The sequence below is a fragment of the Phocoena phocoena genome, chromosome 9 (genome assembly GCF_963924675.1).
Source record: "Phocoena phocoena chromosome 9, mPhoPho1.1, whole genome shotgun sequence".
NCBI lineage: Eukaryota > Metazoa > Chordata > Mammalia > Artiodactyla > Phocoenidae > Phocoena > Phocoena phocoena.
Window position 1 is genome coordinate 31,660,440 of NC_089227.1, and position 25,614 is coordinate 31,686,053.

The window sequence follows — 25,614 nt, forward strand, 5'->3', positions numbered from 1 at the left end:
TCAAGATATACCAATATGTACAGCTGATTCACTTTGTTATAAAGCAGAAACTAACACACCATTGTAAAACAATTATACTCCAATACAGATGTTTTAAAAACAAAAGATATACCAATAATGCGAAGTGGAAATAAGTGCTGTTCCCAGCACTAAGTTATCTGAGTTTTTTGCAAAGTGGCCGAATCTGTCGTGAACATGTCGTGCAAACTGTCTGCGTGAACGCTGTGGATTGATGGAATTCACAGGTTCAAAGTATTGATAGACAAAGTTTTTTTCCAGTGACCTCAGTATGTTAGGAAATGCTTAATGATCTAATTTAGAATTTGAAGGTATCCTCATTTCTTCTGAATTACCTTCTGATAGGCCTCTGTCAGATCATATATGCACAAGGCAGTGCCCTCAGTTGCCCTTTGACCTAGGCTTTTTGAATCCAAGGGGTAAGTCTTAGTGACTTCCCAGCCCAGCCGAGCCTTTGCATTTTCCCGTGGGCCCACTAACCAGGGAGAGTGTATGTAACTCTGAGCCTTAGCAGAATGAAATAACCACCATATCTGGGACCAAGGGGCTGCAGAAGTGATGGAGTACAGCAGCCTCACCCCGTGACCACGGCTGACATCACGCCTTGCTTGTTGCTGCAGGTGTTGTATCTTGTTTGTACTTTAGACTTGCTGATGCTGAAGGATATTGACTGCTCCCTTGCAGATAATCAGGAACCCCGCCACAAAACTAGGGCCTTGTAAGGCATTAACTGACTCTTGAAATTTCTCCTTTCTACCCTAGCCTACTCTCTGAGCTGAGTCCCTTGGAACCTCTTCCGCCTTGCCTTTGCCGACCTCTCTGTCCTTGATCTTGGGCCATCCCAATGTCTAGAATCTGTCTGCTCACCCACCATTCACCAGACCATTCATTCAACAGACAGTGTTGTTCTGGATGGAGGGACAGCACAGAGAACAAGACAGACCAAGCCCCTGTTCCCATGCAACAGATATCAGAGTGGAACTTGTCCTGCCATTTCGCCTTTCTCTTCTCCTCTCTATCCCCACCCACAATCTTGTCATCAACCAAGAACTTCCATACTGGATCTAGAGGACTTTCTGGGAAAGATTTAATAAAATTTAAGATTTTATGATAAAAAAACAGTAACACCTGTGTGATTTAATAACTCTCAAGGGTCACATGGGGAGTGTCGAGTATGAAGCAAAGTGTAGGATCTGAACTGTAGTAAACTGATGTAAATATTAGACCAGAAAGAGTGTTAAGAAAATAAAACGTACAGGAATTAGATTAAGTCAATTAGGGAGATGCTAATATAACCTACCCTAAAGCTATTAGGTGTTTTTTTTTTTTTTTTTTTGCGGTACGCGGGCCTCTCACTGTTGTGGCCTCTCCCGTTGCGGAGCACAGGCTCCGGCCGCGCAGGCTTAGCGGCCATGGCTCACGGGCCCAGCCGCTCCGCGGCATGTGGGATCTTCCCGGATCGGGGCATGAACCCACGTCCCCTGCAACGGCAGGCGGACTCTCAACCGCTGCGCCACCAGGGAAGCCCAAGCTATTAGGTTTTTGAGTTGTTTTCCTGACAGCAAGGTGATGGACTCCATGACCTATATGGTGCCATCTAACTTAGTGATAAGCTGACATAAGCTTCTCTGGAAACTGGAAGGACAAGTTTGCTAGATCATGTACATTTGCATCCCCTCCTCCATTCTCACCTCTGCTCTGTGCTGGTTGGCAGTGAGACCTGAGCCCCATGGACCTAACCCGCCCGGATCTCTTGCCTTCCATCTCCAAATGGGGCTTGGGCAATGGGAGGGGTCATAGGAGATCAGAGTGTAGAAGGAGACGGGGTCAGGGTGTTTCTTCCTACCTTGTCCTGCTTTCTGCTGCAGTTATGGCAGTGACGGCACCCCTCTGGGACTGCAGCTCCTCCTTGCAAGCCTCTCAGTTACTTCTCCAGCTCCCTCCCAATGGGATCCAGTACTCACTCTGACTTCCTCTTGCCCCTTCAAGCCCAGGGGTGGTTAGTATCTCCCTTTGCTGGTCCATGGTTATCTCACCATATTTTGGTTAATTTTATCAAACCTACCCATACTTCTGTAAGTAGTCCCTCCGTTAAACACTTTCAGAACCCTTGCTGAGTATGCCTCTTTTCTACCAGTGTCCAGAATAATCCATCAAGCTATTAGTGTATATCAAAATATACTTGTGATGGAAAAACAGTGCCTGTATTTCAGGATATTGCATTCTATCCCCATCTCCTCTGCTCTCTTGTGCAATAGGTTTACTAGCTGAAGTTGGCTTCAGGATCAAATTCCTAGCCTTGCCCTAATTGTAGGGTTCTTAGAAAACTTGCTTTACATGATAATTATTAGAGGCAGTAACATTTAATAAATACAGTTCTTTTCTAGCAGCCAGAACTTTCTATCCAGTCTTGTGTACTCGTTTTTCTGTGGGAGTTTAGTCACGTTCCGTAACAACTTTGTGTTTGCTTTCACACTATGGAAGTCAGACTTGACCTAGATTTTGTAAGCTTGGGGATGATGAATTCTATTAGTCCTATTTAGGCGTTAGTTTGAGTTATTAATCACAATATGTGTAGGATTTTTGAAAAGAACTAATTATCATTATTTAAATACTCTCATTCTGCCAGAATCATCTATACAAACGATGTGTTTGCCGGGCCAGAACTTTGTGATATGGTAAATCTAAACCACTACTCACCTTGACACATATCTTGCTTACTTTGTCTTTCCCTTAGCTGCTCTCTTAATCAGGTCTATCTTGCCAGCAATATCCTTTTTACTTTTTTTTTTTTAAGATCTGTTTCCTTTTTTTTTTTTTTTTCCATGAGAATAGAGGGTCATGAGATACATTGTCAGCAAATTCTGTGAAGGTTGTTCTCAGACAAAATTGTTTTTGGCCAGAGGAGATTTTTTCTTTCAGATAAGTATTCCAGTTCTGCTGTACCCACATTTAACGGTACAAGAATAGATGCAGGCATTGGTGGTTTGGTTTGCTAAGCTGTGTGTGAATTTCCATAGGACAAGATGAGGAGAGATCCCTAACCACTAAATCACATGCCACTTTCCTATTTAGGAGAGGCAGCACTTTGGGCTTTTGTGAAGAAAAGTGATGTCAAGAGAACTGAATTCTGTAGGATCTAAGGATTGGAAAAAAATGCTGAGGTTATCTTGTCCAGCCTCACTCACTGAAGAACCATCTTCACTTGTCAATAATGTTATTGACAAGCTCTGCTCCAGTTTGAGACAGAGCTCATTCTGCCTCTGCCATCAGTACTTCCTTAAATTCAGCCTCCATCTGCTTCCTTGATATAGCCACCCATTAACGGAAGGTAACTTTTCTAGAACATCACAAGTAATCCTATGGCACCCTATCCCACAAGGCAGGGTAGCTCAGAGAGTGAAAATTTCCTGCTGTGGTTTCATTCTCCCCATCTTTTTGTTCTTAGACATTCCAGCTACCCGAACAGTACCTCAAAGGGTGTGTTTCCCAGACCCCCTTGTAGCTCCTTGGTGCAGAGTCCCATGTATTTTGATCAGCAAAGTCCTGTGCCCAGAGGCTCATCACAGCCCTGTTTTGTTTTGTTGGAGGTAAAAGTTGCGTAGCATAAAATTAACTATATTAAAGTGTACAGTTCCATGCCTGCCCAGTGCTTGAGCCCATCAGGCCGAAGGCAGCTTATGCACTGGGCGCCCTGCTAATCTTAGGCTGCATGTCTCTGGGTACCCAAGTTTTGTGGGCATCAGATCCCACTAATCCCTGCCATGTTTAACTCTTTTCCTGCCAGCACTTCATTTCCCCCTTGCCAGGGGTATTGAGCTCTGCCCTGGCTGAGCTTGCTTAGCTGTGGTCCTGAGACTACGTTCGGTCCTTGGCAACCCTCTTCTCCTCTTGGAACTCAGCATGACGTAGACACACCTGTTGCCTCATCTACCAAGCAGATTAGCCTGCTTTGGCTGCCAGCACCAGGGTAGCCCAAGTCCCCTTCCATACTTATAGTCTCTAACGTGTATTAGTGACCATCTTCTGGGGACGTCTGTGGTTCTGGTTAAGGGCTCCTTTGTTGGGTCTGCCTGGGTTCAGTCTCCGCTTTACCACACACCCTCACATAAGATCTTGCTTGGCCAAGTTACTTTATCAAAATGGGAGTTTTAACAGTATGTACCTCATAGAATTGTTGTAATGGTTAGATAAGATACTGGATGTGCAACTCTTAGCTTTGCTGATGTATGGTAAACCCTCAATAAATGTGATAGATTTATCTGCCTGGTCGTGGCTGGATCCCTCCCTTGTTGCCTGTTCCTAGTGGGTCTGTTAGTTGCATATGGCAGTGCTGTCTCCTTAGTTCTTGAGCTGTGGTTACCTCTACCACTATGAGATAAAATTATGTTAGCTTTTTTTAATTGTCTAGTAGCTAATGATTGCATGATGCTTTACACTTCACATGGTTAAATACTTCACCATGTTTCCTCTTAAATATTGGTCAAGTTTTGGGGCTGCCTTAGTGATCCTCACATTAACCACCCTCAGGCCAAGATCCTGAATTAGAGCAGGTCGTTTTGATCTCCTAACCCCTTGTCTGTCTATATCATTGTCCAGTGTGACGAGCGTGCAGCTCTTCTTTTCAGTTTACCCATATCTGTTTGAGTGTCCCGAACACTCAAGTTGATGATCAAGATGCAGAACAGTGCAGGCCGTTGTTATCCACAACCCTAGTAGTTGGATTACCCTTCCTTAGGAAGAGCACCTCTCAGCAAACTGTCCCCTGTATTAGCACCATCAGAGTTCAGCACTTGAAATGTATCTTTTGAGAGTAAGCTGCTGTTCTCTAAACCTCTACTCAAAATTGCACTTTTTTTTTTTTTGCGATACGCAGGCCTCTCACCGTTGTGGCCTCTCCCGTTGCGGAGCACAGGCTCCGGACGCGCAGGCTCAGCGGCCATGGCTCACGGGCCCAGCCGCTCTGCGGCATGTGGGATCCTCCCGGACCGGGGCACGAACCCGTGTCCCCTGCATCGGCAGGTGGACTCTCAACCACTGGGCCACCAGGGAAGTCCCCCCAAATTACACATTTATCCATTCCTCATTTTGTTTGTTCATTGATCCATTTGGGTAAGGTTCTTCAAGTATTTATGAAGTGCCAAGACCTGGCTGTTTGTTGGGAATTCAAAGTTGAAGGAGATACGGTGCCTGCCCACACGTGAGCTTATGCTTTAGAAGGGAGACAGAAAAGGTCATCAGTATGTGCTTCTCGGAATGCTGAGCCCGAAGGATTCGTGTGGCACTGTGGGGTTGCAGAGGAGGGCCAGCCACATCAGACTGGAGGTAGAGGGAGCAGGTTTCCTGGAGGAGGTGATTCTTGAAGAGAACTTCGTAGGAGGAATGAAAGTTTGACCAAGGAGGTTGGGAAATGAAAGGCGTCATAATAAGCTGTCGGCTCTAAATGCCACCTCAGTCTGTTTGGGCTGCTGTAACAAAACACCACAGACTGTGTGGTTTATAAGCAGCAGAAACTTATTTCTTACAGTTCTGATGGCTGAGAAGTCCAAGATCAAGGTGTCAGCAGATTCAATATATGATGAGAGCCCACTTTCTGGTTCACAGATAGCTGTCATTTTGCTGTGTCCTCACGGGGCAGAAGAGGCAAGGGGTCTCTCTGGGACTTCTTTTATAAGGGCACTAATCCCATTCATGAGGGCTCCAAAGGCCCCACCTCCAGACACCATCACTTTGGGGGATAGGTTTCAACATAGGAATTGGGGGTTGGGGGAGACACCAACCTTCAGTCCATAGCAAATGCCTTCCTACCACTAAGTTAGCATCTTCAGTTATGGTGTTCACAAGCTTGAGGGAAAGCAGCATTGCACCTTGTGCTACTTGTATGACTTCTTGAGTGCCATGGCATCAAGCTAGATGATTCTGTGCATTCTCCATCTGAAAGCTTCTCCGGCGCTGCCTGCTTCGCACAGGTTTGATGATGGAACACTGGGTCACGTGAGGAGTGTTGAGGATCCTGGTTGGAACCGAAGGGGGCGGAAGGGGGATTTTAGAGGGCACAAAATTCACATCTTGCCCAGTTCACACTTCAACCCACAGGGTGACCTGTTCACGCCCACACCCTTTTTACCATGTGCCCTAGACTCAGGGACAGTACCATTTAGTGAATGCCTTCCCATTGTTGTGTTAGTTATATGGTCTCTTATATGTCAGTTGCACGGGAGCTTGGTTTGGTAGAATTCTGACAGATGGAGCAAGTACAGCGCTCAAGTACAAAACACAGTTATCGCATGTGATGAGCATGGTAATAGGAAAGTGACTAAGAAGAGAGGGTAGGGGCGCCCTCAGAGGAGAGTGACCATTGAACCACGCGAGATCGAGTTCTGTCTTTTAAAGGTAGTCCGCTCGCTCACTCGCTCTCTTGCTTGAACTTGCACGCTCAGTAAACCGTTATCAAGTTAATATCATGTACCAGGTCCTGAGCTGTGTGTTAGGAAGAGAACTAGAAGTCACAGTCCCTGCCCTCGAGATGTCATCATTTCGTGGCGAGCGCAGAGGGAGCAGATAATCAGAGGTCAGTGTGATGGATGTCATGACAGGGTTCTTTGGGCATCTTATCTGGGTAGGCAGTGTTACCAGCAGGAGATTGTCAAAGAAGGTTACTTAGATGCAGTGATAAATATGAGTGTCATTGTATGGAACGATTTGTACCTTTTGGGGTTCCTAGACTCCAGTGAGACCTAGAACTCGGGACTCTCCCTGGGAAAATGTGCCTACACATAAAAATTTTATATACTTTCAGAAGCTTCTCTGAGTCACTAAAGCCCATCCATGAACCCCCAGCTAAGCCCTCTTGTAAGAGTTGATACTCACAGAGCATCAGGGACACAATGCCATGGAGAATACCGGTGGCTGCTTTATGTCAGTACTTGGGAGAGGAATATTTTCCATTATCAGAGATAATGGAAAATCAAGCAAGTAGTTGTGACAATTCCAGCAGGCCTGAGAAATCCCTTAGTAATGACTTTTTCTTGCTAGTGCTGGTGACAAGTGAAAATATAAATGCAGTCAGAAATTTGGTTCAGGACAGCGTAGACTTGCTAAACTGTGAACATCAGTTCTTCACCTTACTTTTTTAAAAAATCAGTATTTTTATTACCCTATATGTATTTTCATCTTAAAAATAAATGTCTTTCATGTAAATAAATGAAAAAAGAAAAGTTGGATTTAGAAGTATAAAAGCTGATCTTGGTCAAGGAAGTTAATCTAAAGTAAGTCAAAGGGACGGGTTCTATCATTCATTCAGAATTTGCAGGCAGGGGAGCAGTGTAGCCATAAAAAGAAAAGAAATCAGAGCTAGTCACCAAAGAATAGAACAAAGAGATGAGGAGCAGAGAAAAGCTGAAAACCCTCCTCTGTTTTCATATTTTTCATGGCCTCTGTTCAAAAGGTCCTGTGAGTCTGTGATCAAACATCTTTCCCTCCCCTCCCCTTCCCCCTCCCCCTCCCCCCTCCCCCCTCCCCTCCCCCTTTCAGCTGAGGATACCTGTTTATTTTTACACTTCCTTTCCTCCCCCATCTCCCATCTCATCCCAGACTGCATCCCATAGGCAAAGCTGTGAAGAATCCATCTGGCCTGGTCCTTAGAGTTTCTTGTTCTTCCTGCCATCCCTTCAAGAGAGTAGGGCAAAGACCTGGTTTGTGCAGATCTAGGAGCTAAAGTGTGTGTCAGGGAGTGGGGAGAATTCTCACTTAGCCTGTACCAACCAGAGCTGAGCGCCCCCATGCCTTGGCTGGGGTGGGCGGTGGGAAGCATGGTGCCTTCTGGGAATACATCCCACTCCCCACTGCACCTTCCTCTTCAGTGTTGCACCTACAGAAGTCCCTTCTCCTAAGGTCTGTGCCCCTTGCGCTGGCATTCTTTTTTTAATTAAAATTTTTTTTTATTTTTTGGCTGCGCCACGCGGGATCCTAATTCCCCGACCAGGAATCGAACCTGCGCCCCCTGCCTTGGCAGCACAGAGTCCTAACCGCTGAACCGCCAGGGAAGTCCTCGGGCATTCGATCCTCACCCATCCTCTCATCACTTTCAGGAACATCCCTGGGTCTGACTCTCTCATCCTCCTGACAAGGAAATGCATTTTATCTTTGACTCCAGTAACCATGCTCTCCACACTGCGCCATGCCAGCGGCAGGGCAGCATCTTATGACCCTTGTCCATGGTCACTGTCCCCTAGCCAGAGACCACCAGGAACACACCTGTAGTTGAGTAAGTTGGGTTTATTGCTTTCGCTATAGTGATGGAGCCCTCGCACCATGGGGAGCCTCACAGCAGCTCAGTACAGGAAGGTGATAGAAGAAAGGACATCCCAGACTTGGGTTTGTGTTTGGTGACTTTGGGGAGGATTTCAAGTAGCAGGGCTTTGCTCTAGATCAGGAAACTGGGCAACTCTGTGACGATATCTTAAATCTTATCTATAGGGAGAGGAGCAAAGCCAAAGTTGTCACTGGGAAAGAAGCAGCAGTCGCTACTCACTCGCTGGGCTTTCTGGTATTGTCTGCCGTGATCAATGTTTATGCTTTGTCTGTGTTCGGATATGACTTCCGAGTGGCCGTGTTTTTGTGTTGTCCCACCACAGTCACAGAGTGGCCTTATCTGATGTTGATTTTTCGCAGAATCAGTGACATTTAACAGGAGAACACAAGGCCCAGCCTGAGTGCCAGGCCGGCTCCCAGGTGTTAGGGGCTGCTTCTCCCTTGCTCCGTCTTCCCTGCTCTGAACTGCCCCACTTCAGAGATCAGCCTCCTTGATCAAAGCCTCCACCTGCTTCCTCCTCGACCGCCTGCCTGCTCCCTTCACTGCTGTGGAGGCTTGTCCTCGGCCCCTCCGTGTTGCCCGCTTATCAGCTCCTCTCTTGGCGTACTCCTTTCCCTAACCAGACAGACGCCCTGTGGAGAAGGGCTGTTTTGCGTGTGTGCTGAAGGCAGCCCACGACACCTCTCCTCCCTCCCTCCTGGTGTCTCCTTTGCTGATCTCTTCCCCTGGTGGGCAGAGGGGGCGTCATTCGCTGTTCTCCTCTCAGGTTTCTCTTCTTTTAATTTAAAAATTGTTTTTTTTAATTTATGTTTTTAATTTAAAAATTTTTTTAAATTGTTTTGTCCGCACTGCGCAGCATGTGGGGATCCCAGTTCCCTGACCAGGGATCTAACCCGCGGGCCACACCGCACCACCCTCCCACCTCCCCACGGTGGCAGTGCGGAGTCCCAACCACCAGACCAGACCGCCAGGGAAGTCCCCCCCGCCCACTCAGATTTCTGAGCACTTTGGCAGGAAGGCCTAAAACCATAAACATATGTTTTTCTACCCTCAGCAGCACAAAGCTGCCTGGCAATTCCTCTTTTCATAACTTGTTTATTCCCTGTTGCAACCCCTAAAGCCATTTTTCCAACAGTTTTCAGGCCGCCAAGGAACCTCCCCTTCCAGAAGATGGTGGGAACCCCCACTCTACGGAGATGATAGAAGGCATCTCATTTTGTCTACCTCAGCTACCTTATTTTCCCTGCTCTAATTTTTTTCTAAATTTCCACCCATCTTCTTTCCCGTGATCCTCTCTGGAAGGAGGAAGGCTCGATCCTGTTGTAGCCTAAACCCTCCATGCACGTTCCTGATCCCTCGCCCCTTCTCCATAGCCCCTCACCTTGCCGACTTGCCCAGCCAGGCAGCCTCTTCAGCCTGACTCCTTCCTTTCGAGATGAAATTCCAAGGAGGCGGTCTTGCCTGTTTGTGCACTTCCTTCACATCTACCTACACCTCAACACCCGCCTTCCCACTGTGGTCTCCTCAGCACTTCCTCCTAGACTCTTCATCTTGGTGAATTTGACAGCGTCAGACAGCCTTTGCCCTTGACTCTCCGGAGTCAGTGCCCTCCACCTTCTCCTGGCTTGTGTTGGTTTCACTGCTTAGTCATCTCTTTGGTAGGTTTCCTCATGACTCTGATCCCCTCCCTCTTCCTCCTGCTTTCTATGTTTTCTCTTCCTAGTCCCCTTTCTGTCCTGCTTCCCTTCAACAATCTCATCCACTCCCAAACTTGGGTAGTTCACAGATTTATCTCTGTCCTTGGCCTTTGTCCAGAGCCCTAGTTCTTTATTTCTAACTGCTTGCTAAACATCTCTAGCATGATGTGTTATCAGTACTGAAACATCAGTTGTCTGAAACCAGGTTCATCATTCTCAGCAGAACCAGTTTTTTTGTCCCCTTTAATGGCATTTCCATTCTCTTTCACCCACAGATCTGGGATTTGATCTGTCATCTTTGACAGTCAAATCGCATGGGTTCTCTACCTTTGCTTTCTCTCTTGCGTGTGGCCTCATCTTGGGGGAGCTCACCACGTTCGACTTACGCTGTTATGGAGCTATCACCTTGTCATTTAAGGGCAGGGCATCGGTCTTACTCACCACTGCTTGCCCCTTAGTGTCTGCCACAGTGCCTTACCCAAAGCAGACCCTCACTGTTTGTTGAGTGGTTGTCTATAAATTAAGCATTTTAATGCTTTACTTGCATTTCATGAACTGTTTGTCATTGAACATATTTCTTGTCATTAGTTCTTTAAATACTTTTATTCTTAACCAAGCAAGCACCAGAGTAAAGTTTCATACCCAGAACTTCAACTCTGGTACTTATGCTGTTTTTCAGGAAGAGCAGTTAGGTAAGGGTACATAGGTTGGTCAGGAGGTGTTAATTTCACCTTCCTTCTTGAGAGCCGGGTATAATACATACGGTTATTACGTTTTCACGGCAATTTTAGATAACTTCCATCTCCTTTTATACATTGATTTTTCTGCTTTTTTGCTTCTTTATTTTTTAACAGGTTTTCAAAATGGAAACTATCACTGTGACATAAGGTGCTATTGATAGTACATCAGTATGGTTCAGCTATTCCCCTGCCCAGCAGAGTGTAGCTGCTCTGTGCACAGCCCTGTAATACATATTAGTTACACAGACATTAGAGAAGCCCTTCCCATCCATATGTATGTGCATGGCCCGCGGAAGTTAATAATGCCGTATATCACATACACGTAGAATGTAAAACGTACTTCAGAATGACAGCAGGCTCATATAAAATGAATATTGCCTTATGACGAGAGGAAAGCTAGGGAAAGATTTTTGTCCTTTCAAACCTGCTCTTTACTGAATTCTTTGTTTCTGTGTCTCAGTATCCCAGACTCACATTCTGCCCCCCGCCCCCTTTTTTTTTTTTTTTTTGTCAATATTATGCTCCTCTCACCAGCCACCTTGCTTCACTTCAGCCACATGGATAACAAAAGAACCCCTTTGGAGAAATGAAAGATGGCAATTATACATTGGTATTCATGTTACAGGAGTCACACTGCCATCCTCAGGGAGTTTCACAATGAATATCCAGTATTAATTGCCGCAGTAACTGCGTGTCTGACCTTGCTGAAGTGTAATACATCAGTTTTACATAGTAAAATTATTTGCCACTAAGAGATTTAGACAGGATGATCTTAAAATTATATTGCTGTTTAGAATGACTAGTAATTTTTGTTTTTAAGAAGATCTTGGGGGACTCAAATGACTAGGTCACTACATTTTCTTAGGAATCAGCACACCGAGAGTTGAAATCATCATTTTCCCACTGATTTGGTTGGCAATTACGACAAGAATAGTGCCTTCCTATTCTTACAGAAGGTGAATAAATACATCGGCATCTCTGATAAATCTATGGAACTGATAATAAGGCACGAGGACATAGTACTTTTTATCCAACGGCGGCGGGGCGGGGGGGGGGGGGCGGGAAAATGTTCTTTTTGTGTGTTTGTACCTAATTGAGGTAGGGTTTTCTGCCAGGAGCAGAAACACAGAAGCATGCTAGGAACCCTAGGACGTGTTTCCCTTTTTAAAGAGGCAACATAATTTTTAAGGTGCAGCCTCTTTGCTATCAACTTTTCTTGCTTCCATCTTTTGCTCAGATCCTCAGAAATACAGAAGGTAAATATTTTTACATGGGTTTCTCCCTACCCCCTCCGCCCCTACCTGCCTCTGGTTGGACGCCACCCATCAGGAGAATTTCACACTCCACACTCTGGAAGTGTTTGTCACTTGGGTGTCACTTGGGTCGGCTCCACACTGCTGGGTCAGCAGTGAGCCCGACTCTGACAGAGCCACGTCAGCGGGCCGTGTTAGGCTCTGGGCTGTGGAAGCTGTGTGTGCAGAAATGAATGATTGTTCAGCCTTCTCTCCGTGTTAAAAGGGACCGCGGTGAAGAAAGTCAATGCATTCACCCGTGACATCCGAATTTCAGCCTAGATGAGATTCTAACTAGAGATCCGTTTTTGCTTGTATTCTGGCAAACCAAGTACATGATAAATATGAAGGCCACCTCAAGTCTGGGAGTAAAACATGAACTGAATGATAGAATGAGTAGTTTTTTCCCCACCTTAAAATAAGGCTGTGATGTAAATGAATATGATATGTATCTGCTACATCTACTTAATATGGCTTGCTCACTGTTTTAGTGTTCAAATGATGTTTTATATGATTTTCTAATTTTAATATAGTGGCAGTTTAAGAAGTATTAACCAGGTAAAAGAGAGTTTAGCACACATGCAATTAGTATATTGTGTTTTTGAGACTCTGAACTTTGGATTTCTTAGTTCACATCATTCAGGTAGTTTTAAAAATGAACTCTGAATCCCATCCCCACTTTATTCTTTTTTTCCAGTTTCCTTTAAAGTATTTATGTCTTTCTAATGCTTTATGTATCCATACAACTTGAGCCTGGACCCTGTACCATTAGAGGGAGATTCTTGACCAGATTCCTAATTTGTTCTGAAGCTGTAAAGATATTAGGTGGGAAAGCAACTTGAGAAGGTGCAGCTTTAGTTAGCTCTTTTTTTTTTTTGCCTTTTAAATTTTCTCTCTGTTTTTCCTTCTTCCATCCATCACTCCCATCGGCAATGAAAGCAGGATGATGAAGTGACAACCGTTCAGGTTAAAGAGCAAGACCGGGACGTCCTGGTGCTGAAGAAAGTGCAGAGCTGCGGCCCAGCCCCCCAGGCGGGGAGCTCAGAGAGTGATTGGAGGTCAGAGTTTCCACCCAGCCCCTTGCTCCTGTTTCCTTTTCCCTGCCTTCCTCCCCTTCTCCCGCTCCATCTCACTCGCTCTCTCTGCCTCCTCTATCCCCCCCTCCCTCCCTCCCTCCCTTTTTTCTCCGCCTCTCGAGCCCAGCGTGCTAGCTGACTGCAGAGCTCTTAGCAGCCAGATGGACTGAGTTCCCAGTGAAAGGACAGAGATGGCAAGATCTTTGAGCCTTTAGGGGATGCCTTTGTTAGTAGCCGTGCACAATGGGCAGCTCCCGGCTGAGAGTCTTTGACCCTCATTTAGAGAGGAAGGATTCTGCCGCGCTTTCAGACCGAGAGCTGCCCTTGCCCACCTTCGATGTGCCTTCTTTCAAATACATTGACGAGGAGGACGAGGACGAAGAATGGAGCAGCCGTTCACAGTCGTCCACTGAGGATGACTCCGTGGACTCTCTGCTCTCCGACAGATACGTGGTCGTGTCCGGGACCCCGGAGAAGATCTTGGAGCACCTTTTGAATGACTTGCACCTGGAAGAAGTCCAGGACAAAGAAACAGGTAAGGCAGGGGGGGTGTCTCCTGCTTCCAGACTCACAGCTGCGGCTGCCCTTGTCAGTTTCCAGAGGGGCAAAGCCTCCGTCTGTGCTGTAGCTGAAACCAGAGTGGGCTGACCCAGCATATGCTTCTTGGGCCTCCCCCTTAGCCTCCTGCTGTTTTGTTTAAATCCAGTAAATGGACGCACGTAGATCCAAGCAGCCGCCTGGGAAGTAGCTGTACAAAGAAAATGATACGAAGGCAGATGTTCTTGTTTCGCTGGCCGTTTTTACCACATCTCACCTAAAGGCAGTTGGTGAGAGGCCAGCATTTAATAGCCAGTGTCCAGCAGGAAGGAATATGAGGGATGGGGTTACCAGCTATAGCGTGCACCTGGCTTGTGGGAAGCACTGAGCTGGGGGGAGTAGCCTCCCTGCCGAAAAGTCAACAATTAATGCAACTACTCAGCAGCTATTAGCTTAGCAGCAACTTCTGCCTTTTTCCATGTGGTTTACAAACTGCTCAGAGCAAGCCCTGCTGTGCAGGATGTGATACTCATAGCGTCTCGGACCAGAAACTGTGATTCACTGAAGTCTTACTGATCAGGCTTCTTGTCCTTTCTATTTAATCTGGGAGCAAAATACCCACTTAGCTTTTTCTCCCTTGCACTTCTGGAAACACTACCATTGCATGATCTACCCAAACTTCCTTTATCACACAAGGGCAGTGCTTGCTTCTCTTAACCAAAATTTATAATTTGTTCCAGCCTGGAGCAGTTATTCCAATGAATAGGCCTCTGGCTGTAGCCTGAGTTCTGCAACTTGATGCCCTGACTAAAATGCGCTTTTTGCTGCCACCGTAGCACCTGTGATGCCGCAGTTTGCAGTGTATCAACTGCGTCAATAAAAGGCATTTTTGGTTTTATTAGTACAAGTAACTCCTTAGGTTTTTCCCATGCAGGAAGGGTTGTGAAATGACAACTTAGGTGGAAACAAGAGTTTCCTTGGGTCCCAGTAGTTTTGTCTGAACTTAATTGATGTGTGGCTCCATACTGCATTATAAAGGACATTAAGAGAAACAAAGATGTGTGAAATATGTAATAGTGTTTTTATAAAAAAGCCAAAAATGACTCAATCACGCATCCTGCATTAGTGTTACTGTTTGATCTTGAAATTCAAATAAAAACTTTATTTTGCATATCTGTGTTTGGGGAAAAATAGGAATAGTTGTCATTTATACACAAACAAGCTAAAAGAGAAACGTATTGTTGTGGCATTTGCTGGGTGGTTTTTGTATGTCTATCTATTAATATTTTGTGCATTTGAGCACTATTTCCGTGTTCTCCTTCGTCAGAGATAGTCATCATGGAACTGGCCATAATTTTCCGTGTACTGGTTAGCAGACTGCTTTACACAGGTGGTTTGGACTAGATCACAGGCAAGTTATCTGCCACGAAGAGGACACCTTTGAACGTGCGTAGCAGTTTGGGGGACTGAGTGCGTTCTTTTTAATAGCACTGCAGTTCTATAACACAGGACTTAGTGTCTAAGTCATATTAATAAGAGTAGAAATTACTGAAGCCAGTACTAGGCCTACTTGATTTCTTTTTTCTTTCGTTCTCACTGTCATTAGTTTTTTGTGAAAGGCGGCCTAGGTACCCACTGACAAGTTACCCCTGGGAATGAGAAGTCACCCTAATTCCTGTTACTAATGCCAGGAATGGCTTCCTGCTGGGAAACAGTGTTGTACCTGGTGTCTAGTGACTGGTATTCCCAGTTTCTTCTCGATTATACCAACACTGGGATCAGGTGTGTCCCTCTTGCCAGGTGCCGAGCAAAGCTAAAAGGACCACGACTCGGTGTGGCCAAAGCCGGGCAGGTAGAGCCCCGCAGGGGTTAGTCTCTCCTCATTCCTCCTCATTTCCTTAGCGTTTGCAGAGGACACATGTAAAACTTCAGATGTTTGCAGGGACACCTGAGGGGGAAAACGGTAACAGCTCTTCCTCTGATCAAAGGAGAGTTTTATGAAAATGAAAAAGTCAACTTTGGAGAGAGACTGACGTGTAATATGATAGGGACACCCAAGTGGAAGTCCCATGCAGTTCTTCCACACTTCACGAACAGCGCTTGGAGAAAATACAACAGAAGAGCCGCTGGGTGGCTTTTGTTGGTAACATTTTTAAAAATATAAATATAAAATCGATTTCATTTACAAATTGAAGAAAAGTGGTTATGAGTTCGTTCTAGTTTGAATACTAAACGAGTCATATATTTAGAGTAGTTGGGGCCCCTTGTCACTGACAGCGGTGAATGTTCTTTATCTTGGTCAGGCTGGCAACCCTCACTATAAAAGGTCTACGTGTGCAGGAGTCTGAGTCGCGTAAACATATGGAAGACAGATGGAGGAAAACGAGAAGGGGCTGCAGTAAACGTATACAGCAGCGTTTTTATGTTCTTGAGCGCCCCTTTTAGGGAGATGGAGCCATATGGAGCCGGGTGGAGCCATATGGTGGTTATCCACATGGCCCCAACGGCAATGAGGAAGAAAGCATTCATGGGAAGAAATAAATGGTCCTGGAGGCTGGGATGAGCCTGTTCTGGATTCTTACATTCCTGTACCCACCAGAGGCTGGGGAAGTTAACCAAGCAAGAGATGCAAGTTATTTCCATCTCTTCCCCACAGACGTCACTTCATTGTGAAAATGTAGGTGCAAGGCCCAATAGGCTAAGAGACCTATACTCACAAAGGACAGGTTCAGGTGATTAGTAATTGCTGTGTACGTGCAAGTGGAAAAAAAGTTTACTTAATTGAATGGAATAGAAATAAGAGATACTGTATTTTTGTTATTACCCAAATCTAGAATAAAATGAAATAGCAAACAACAATTCATATAGTATTCTATCACCATATCAAACTGAGTTTCAAAAGCAAAAAACATTATTAGAGATGCTTACAAGCAACCTACTAATGATTTTCATAAATGACTTGATCCACACAACACTTACCATGCTTATTTTCATAATCCCCTATGTGCCTACCTTCCCTCCCTGGTACTACCAGGCACAAACAGTCATCCTGGGAATATCTGGAATGAGAGGATGGATGGATGGATGGATGGACGGATGGATGGATGGATGGATGAATGAATGAATAATTCTTCATTGTTTAAAATAGAAAAACTGTTTGAGTCTGGAAACTGGATACCTATTTGTGAACGTTGAAGGACTGAAGCTGTTTTCAAAGATTACCTTTTCTTTCGAGGTTCAGGGTCTGACTTGAAGCGTTTGGAATGTTAGGGAAAAATCAAGCAGCTCTATCTTTCATCTTCCCAGAAATAGGGCAGACGTCACTGGGCATTCCCAGCCCAGGAGAATTACAAGGAAGGCAAGAAGCAAGAAAATGTGTTGTGAATAGAGGAGCTGGAGGGGTAGAGGAGCAGGTCCCCACCACCAGCCCCGTCTCTGGAAAGGATCAAATGTGTTTTGTCTAGAGATGCTTCTATTAGGAATAACGATTTCTGTTCTAAGGGGGGTGGCCGGGGACAACACTGTGATCAGATGGATACATAGAGAAAATCCTTCTTACTGACTTTTCTTTCTACATCTGCATTATGATGAGTCTACCTTAGGGGAAACACAAGAGGAAATAACATTATTTGCTCCCCCTTTTTTTCCCATGTCTTGGGTTTTTATTCATCTTTTTGAAGCAAATGTGCTTATGATTACAGGTTTTCAAGAAAAAACAAGCAGGGGATAAGGTAGTGGGAACAGGTAAAGCCTATTAGCCGATTCTTACTAGGCTTGGCCTGCTTTCTTCCAGGTATGGCTGTTTTTACTTCATGAGGTTATCGTTCAGTATATTGTGTACTCAGTGTGGAAATGTCTGCGCATCCTGCTCTGACCACGGAAGGCATGGATGCCTCTGTGTGGGTGGTGTACTTTCAACAGCACCTAGTAGGCTGATTACATCATGGAGAAAGTGAGACCCTTACCTTTGTAACGAGGCAACCACCTCCGTGCAAGTACCTGGTTTATATCATAGGAGTGTCTCACTTAATTGATAGGGTCCCAAAGCTATTCTCCATTGCCAGCTTAATGGCTTTTTTTGGAGCATTGCACTGATGGAACCTTGAGTGAAGCTAGGGCAGGCAAGCCATTTTTCATTTTCTTTTATCTTCTTTCCCGTTCCAGCACCAAGCGTATCCTAAATACTTGATACATATTTCTTGTGAAGGAAAATTAAGAATGCCTTTTTCCTGATCATTGGAAATACGGAAGACAGTTTAGGTGAACTTCTTCCTTATTTTCCTTACCTTTTAGGATTTCTGGAAAGATGTTTGGTGCCTCTCTTCTAGGCTTTCTTTTGCAGGTGGCAAGACCTTTATAACGCTGTGGCTGCATGGCTTTTGCAGGACTAAAACCTTTGGTGGGTAGACATGGAAGTTTTTAGATGGTGGTAAGCCTCTCCATGATTTTGTGCAATTAACATGCATGTAAAATTATCTTGGATCTATCTTTTTATTTTTGTGGTATCATGTAACACATAATAGACCAGTGGATCTTATCTGTGGCTGTATCGTTAGCAGCACATGGGGCATTTTTCAAAATATCAATGTCTGGGTCCCACCCCCGAGATCCTGGTTCAGTTGACCCGAGTTGGGGCCTAAGAGTTACGGGCTTTGAAGGCTCCCCAGATGAAGCTATATGTAGCCAGGTGTGAGAGCCACAGAACTAGGACAGTGACTTTGTCTCTCCACTTTTTTCAGAGACATATTCAAAGTGTCTAATAGTTATCAATTTGCCCCTGAGAACCACGGGCGTCATTTCTCCTTTCCTCCACCTCCCCTCCCCACTCCCTCTCCTGGTCTCTGTGTCCAGCCTCGTATCCACTGGTCCCTGCCCTAGAGCCTCTGCAGCGTGAGTTCAAAATTCACAAACCTGCGTTGCTGGTCCATCCACTGAAATGGTTTTGAAAAAGGGAAACAATCAGAGCGGACAGAGGTACTGGCCACACAGCTGTTAGCTCTCAGTTCTTGGAATGAGGAGGTGACGGTATAGTGAACAAAACCCATTTGGATTTTTGCAGGGTTCTGTCACACTCCAGGGATCTCTGGGTGGTCCTTCAGTCTCACAGCCAAGAATGCTTACTTCTGTAAGAAATGATGTTCTAAGGAAGGAGAATATGCACGCAGCAGAGTAGAAAGGGTACTAAAATGAGATTCTGAAGCCTTGGGTCCCCAGATCTGGGCTCCATTAATAGACCAACCTGAGACCTTGAGCAAGTTATACGTGAGATGAGTTCTGACATATCTTTCATCGCTAAAATGCTTTGATCTAAAGAGATTTATGTCAACCCCTTTCCTTTCAAAGTATGTCAGAGAACCGTAGAATTCTAGATCTGGAGGAGACCTTAACCCTGCGGTCGTTTTGTGCTGACCTCACCATCACTTAGGCTTTGCACAAGGGCTTAGGCGGTTTGGCCTGACTTCATGTTGCCCTGTCTTACTGCTGTGTTTCTTCGGCCTCGCTCAGAGAGTAGTTAGAATGTTGATGGCGTAGCACGCTTGGAATTCAAGGCTCAGTGGCCATACCCGGTGATGATTTAAGTGTGTTTGTGTATAACCTTGTCCAGTGGGAAACTTTTTAAGTTCCTTTGGGAAATTATGCTATAACATTTACAAAGAATAGCTTTGGTTTATCACCTACCAGTAATAGCCGTTTGCAGAGAGTTTTACTACCAGGCCATTTTGGGGTATTCAGAAACAGTACGTTGCTAGAGAAAAGCAGCGGTTTTCCCCCAGTGATGAAATACTCTGCATCCTGGCTCTTATACTAGCCCTCCCCCTGTAATTCCTTTACTTTTAACTTTACACACTACTTCTGTAATAAAATACAGCAGTGCATATTTGAGTGTTCAGTTTCTATATGCGGGTGAATGAATACCATAGAAAAATTTAATTCCTTCCTTCCGCAGATATTTTCGACCTCTTATGTAGGCACTGTTCTAGCTGTGGGGCATACAGCTGTAAACAGAATACACACAAATTCCTTACCTTCGTGGGGCTTACGTTTTAGTGGAGGGAGTCAGACAAAAAGCAAATAGGGAAAGAGTGGATGTTCGTGGTGCTAAATAACTCATCTCATTATAGACACAAATTTGGGAGAACTATATCCACATGTCTTTAAAAATGAAGAAGCTAGAGGATGTTTTAATGTGTTTAAAGTAGTATAGAGAACGAATGTGAAATGTCTGGTCCTATTCAGCAAAGTTCAGAACCAAAGGAAATAGACTTAGTTGAAAAAAATAAATAAAAGGAGTTGGAAGTAGGTATAAGTATCCCTGGATGGTACTGGCGACAGCTAGGAGCCGTAGACTCTGCAATCCGTGGAAATGGTGGATGTCAGCCTTTTACCTTCTTGACCTGTGAAAGTAGCTTTCTCAGAGACAAATAACTGGACTAGGTTGCCACTTGAGGCGAGGTCTTTTTCAGCTTTATGACACTGTCAGTGTTAAATATTAGGTTAATTTTGTTTGCATACATGCTAATGAAAAAATCAACGAAAGACTAAATAAATTCATTGGCACCAACTCCAGCTGCCCTGGGTGTGCCTCAGATGCAGATGAGAACCCCACTGTTCAGCGAAGGCTTGTTTTTTCAGATAAAGCCAAGGCTTGAAACAGCGATCCACGGTGACAATGAAAATCCCCAAAGTGCCATTGAGAGAGTACTAGGAGTAAAAGTGCTCATATTAGAATATTGGTTTCTGTTCTGCTTTATAATCTCTGTGCTTTTGGTTTGGTTTGGTTTGGTTTTTTGGCAGTTCCCTTAGCTTCTCTCCTAATTGCTAATGTGGAGAATGTAATGTTTTTGCTGACTGTGATTGAAGCATTGGAAGACTATAAATTAATACTGACTAAGTGATGAGATAATTAGAATTGTGTAGAAATTTCTTTCTCATTTGCCTCATTTATGAAGTCACAGAGTTTAGACCACATGACATCTGAGGCCCCTTCCAAATTTGAGAGCCGCGATTTGACACCACTCTGTTTATCCAAACATCCTCTCCATTAGATGGATGGTTGTTCAGGATGACTATCTCCATCTAATGGACGTAGATGCTAAGGCAGAAGTTAACTAAGCTGCTTCAGAGATAGAGTGGTCATTTGAATCTGAAAGTGAACCCAGATATATTCCTAGCTTTGTCCTAGACATCATTTTTGTCTAGTGGCTAAAATCTTGGATGCAAGGCAGAACTGAAATAAAAAACCTACCGTTCGACTCTAGCTATAAACCCCAAATCAGGCACTTCAGTAGCCACTTAAGAGGGAGCTAATCTTCAGCATAAAGACCTGCTTCTTGGTTTCCACCTGTGAGCAAGGTGGCCACTGGGTGGGCTAACTGCTTCAAGAAGGTTACACAAAAAACGGGGTGTAGGGGAAGAGGTCCTAGTTGCAGCTGATGCTGTATCAGACCACTCACGTCAGATAATGTTAAAAAATCAGATTATGACTGTGAATTTCATTTGAGGTGTTCATCTTCTGAACTAATCTATTCACACCACCTTTGAACATGTGATACTATATATGATAACAAGGGAATTGATGCTTTTACACTGCCAGTAGATTGTGGGTTAATTAATACTCTTGTTGGTAATGAAGCAAGGTGAAATGCAGTGAGAGAGATGAAGCATAAGGTCATTAGTGTACACTGATTAATAGTGAAAATGTGGAAGTTTTCATTACAGCATAACCAATGGGCAAAAGAAGATGTTTAATGGATAAAGATGTAAGGAGGAGTACAGCCTACTTTTCAGGGATACCGTCCCCATTTCGAACGAGACCGGATCATCGGAGTGCATTTATTAAATCGCATCCTTTTCATGTTTACTCCACGTGATGTCTTCCAGTACGTAAAGTTCAACTCTAAGTCTAGAGCACCCTAGAAACAAACTGAAATATTGTAGGGCTGTGAGAAATTAATTTCAGGAGGATCTGAAGATAGGAAATGGAAAGTGAAATACACAAGCGGCGAGAATTACCTCAGAAATTAGATCTTTAGTCTCCTGACTATAAGGATTTTGAAAAACTTGTGCATCTGAAGAAGAGTTTTTAGACTTTCTTCTTTGAATACTTCTAAGGAAAATATCAACAACTTTCTGATGGGCTAGAGGGAAGGCTGTGTCCTATAGTTGGGAAGTGAGATAGAGGATCTTTGAAAGTTTCCTTCACACATTATATTCTAGATGAAATACAGATGTGACTTCTTGTTTCTGTGAAGTCTGTCCTGGTGGTGATGTCCTCAACCCCCCAAACCGTGAGGGTTTTCCTATGTAAACTGTAGCCAGAACAGAAGGCTTAGAAATGAATGGACTTTCTCCTTTATTCACCTTGGACATTTTATTTGCTTTATTCCCCTTATTTACATTTTCTTTGCTTCCCCTAAAATGCTTTTCCTCCAACTCAGGTGCTCAATTTAGTACTCATCTTTTTAGGTAGACAACTGTGGGGAACCTTAGGTATTTCTTTCTTTGTAGTTCAGTAAATTTCTAATTTCCTAGAATGGCTGGTGGATAAATTATTACAAATAACAAAATACTCTGGTACACTGAGAGTTGCCATAAATATGTAAATAAATTGTCAATTTTCAAAGAATCATAATAGATAAAATTACAGTCTGTTTTTAAATGTAAAATATAAAGGCCCTTTCTAATAAGTCACAAAGTTCATGTAGAATAGTCTTCGGTTTTATAATTACATGAATAAGATATTGGCTTAAATCTGTATAGTCTCTTTGACATAGGGTGAAGGTTCCCTTCTTTTTTTGTAATTTTTAAAAATATATATTTTAATTTTTTAATTTATTTTGGTTGCTCCGGGTCTCAGTTGTGGCAGGTGGGCTCCTCAGTTGCGGCATGCATGTGGGATCTAGTTCCCTGACCAGGGATCGAACCCAGGCGTCTTGCACTGGGAGCACGGAGCCCTGTCCACTGTGCCACCAGCGAAGTCCCTAAAGGTTGCTTTTTAAACACAAATCCAATATTACTTGTAGTTTTTCTCATAAAGATGCGTTTGAGAAAGGTAATAGCTTTGTTGAGTTTTCCCTTTATATTTTGTCTCTCTAATATATACCCTTTAAGAACAAAGGCTGCTACTTCTATTTTTCTATCTATAGTTCTATAATCTATAATTTCTGTAGCACAATTTCTCAGTTGGGTGCTGATTTTTGTTCTTATAAATTTCTTCTTTTTTTGTTCTTTTTAAAAGGGAAATGGATTTTTATTTCTTTAAAAAGAAAATGCTATTCTTAACTCTTAAAGTTTTAAAAATGACCATATTTTCTCAGTGAATTTGGGGTCCACTGGCATATTTAATATTGTACTTTAGTAGAAACACTTGTGATTTTGCCAGCGTCCCGCTGTATTTCCAGAAACTTGTTTAAATGTGTGACGTGAGTCAGGTATTTTTGGAGCAGTGAATTGAAAGAAGCAACACATTCTGAAATTTCTGGAGACAAGATACTGTGTCAAAAGTCAGTTTGACAATCGAGTAATTTTAGCAGAATCATAGTTTTAATGTAACATCAGCACATGAAATTACTCGAGACTGTGTTTAAGACAATTCAAAGGATGAAAAAACTCTCTTCTCTCTCTCCCTCTGTTTCTCTCCCTCAGAGATCTTGTGTGTCATCTCTCCAGTTGATGGATTTAAAGTGAGATTATCAGATGTTCTTGTGTGTATTTTTTAATGCTGTGACATCATCCTCAGTCAAAAATTTAGCATCCTATCGGAAAATGGGGAAAAAAGTGATTTTTCTATATAAGAGTATGTATTTCAGACAGTCTTGTAAGTGTGAGGAAGGGATGCTAGTAAATGGCAATTGTTGATTATGATCGCTCCATGTTAATCTCTCACAGCATGTTTCAGTCAAATTATGGCCTCATGTAAAGGGTGCAATGGCACAGAATTGCTGTAATTGACAAGCACATGTCTAAAAGGAATGTTCTTCAAGTGGGAGAATTTTTGCCTTTAACATACCTATAATTGAGCTTTTCCTCACTTCTTTTTGCAGTCTTTCTCATTATAACCTTCCCCTCCCATTTCCCATTATCCTCATTTTTTGCCCTTGGGGCTTTCTCGCTCTACAATTGAAACCATTCTTTTCATTCTGTTTGCAGCTTTTTTGCCTTGTGCTAAGGCTGCTATTAGGCTGGCCGTCCTTCCCCCAAATCTCAGAAATAAATATGAAATTAGACAGAATTGGTAGGTATGTGTGAAGGGAAAGTGTGGTGGAAAACTAAAATACCTTGTTGTAATCCCCAGAATATCTTGCTGTAATCTAAATAGCGACAGAAAATTCCTTTCAGAGCCATCCTGTATCCTTTCCTGCTTCAGACTTATCCTTCTTTTCAGCATTCAGGATACTTGGTCAGTCTTCTAAGTTTTAAATCTTTTAATCCTGTAAATGGGCTTCACTTAGTGTGAAGATGAAAAGCATCAGTTAAAATTGCCCATCTCATGCCTGGTTGGATATTTCTACCTAAATTCTCAGTCTAAAAGTGAACAGGGTTTTAGGTGAGTGGCTGTATATATCAGGGCTCATGATGGTAGTTCTAATATTAAAGCATCTGGTGTTTTCCTTCTTGCTACATCCCTTTGAATGTGCCTTAAATAGACTTGTTATGAAGAAAGATTTACAGAGTACATAGAGCAAATTAGGTTTTCCCCCCACATTTTCTTCCTGTCTTGCTTGATATCACATAGTTTGTTTTTGTGTAGCAGGCTTATAGATATCATAAATCCAGTGTCATGATTTTGTTAAGAAAGAAAAGAACAGGGTGAAGATATTTTCATCCTAATTTTGGATCTTTTCCCAAGAATTGAACGTACGAAATGTGACTCCTTGTGTCTTAGTTCAGTTTGATCTGAATTTGAAGGCATTGCAAAGTCGTTTTCATTTACCACTGATGACTTTTGTAGAAAGATTGTAGTAAGCTCAAGTTCTGCCAGTGCTGATCGGCATGCTGTGAGTGCGTATCTCAGAATTATTATGACAGTTTACACTATTTGACAGTCTTCTGGGGAGGTTGTTTGTTCTTTTAAAAAATAATCAAAAACATAAAAGGGAAATGTGTCTTCATCAGCACATTCTACAAATCCACAGTAATGAGGTCAGGATAAATTCACAACACTCATCTCTCCTTAAATGTACGTTTCCTGCTTATGATAGCTGAGAAACTTGAGAACAAGACCACATTACCGATCATGTGTTTGAGTTCCTGAAAATTTTCTGTGTGTATATATTATTTGTGATTAGGCATGGCTGCATACAACAGAAAATCTCAAACAGTGACATAAACAGGTATACGTATACTTCTCTCTCATGTGAAAATAAAAATAAAGAAGGCCAGTCCAGAGCTGGGGAGGCCCCTCTGAAATCAGCCAGGAGTGAGGTTCCTTCCGGCTCTTTGCTCCAGTGTCCCTAGAGTCTGACCTGCATCCCACGAACCAAAGTGAATATAGCATCACAGTCCAGGTAGCAGCATGGAGCTAGTTAAGAACATACCTGTTCGTCACACCTGGCTTCTGCTTCTTTCTCATGGACCAAAACTTAGTTGTGGCCACATCTGGCTTACAAGTAAGACTGGGAAATGTATTGTTTGGTTTGGTTTTAAGCTATCTGGAGAGCAGTATGCCCAAGAAAAATCAAAGTTTGGTTCCTAAAGAAGAGGAAAATAGCATGAAATTTTATGAATGGAAGCTTATGTTAATTTGTTTTGATACTTTAGACCCGAGGCCATAATTATGTATTTCTGTCCCTTCAAAGTAATACAAACACATTGTAATTTAAAGTGCTGTATAATCACTTTTTAAAAGCCTATAAAGTGGTTTGGATGAAGTCTTATATGCTTCTCAACAAGTGACTGTTGACACTAATCTCATGTATTCTTTTTTTTAATTGATGTATA

General features: G+C 43.4%; 1 protein-coding gene across 1 annotated transcript in view; it reads left to right on the forward strand.

The window, feature by feature from the left end:
* The window catches only part of RAPGEF5 (Rap guanine nucleotide exchange factor 5), a 215,333-nt gene that overhangs the window by 134,723 nt on the left and 54,996 nt on the right, over positions 1–25,614 (forward strand). Inside the window, exons 10-11 of the mRNA XM_065883983.1 lie at positions 13,001–13,119; positions 13,584–13,672. Coding sequence (XP_065740055.1) covers positions 13,001–13,119; positions 13,584–13,672 — 208 coding nt within the window. The remainder of the gene's footprint in view (positions 1–13,000; positions 13,120–13,583; positions 13,673–25,614) is intronic.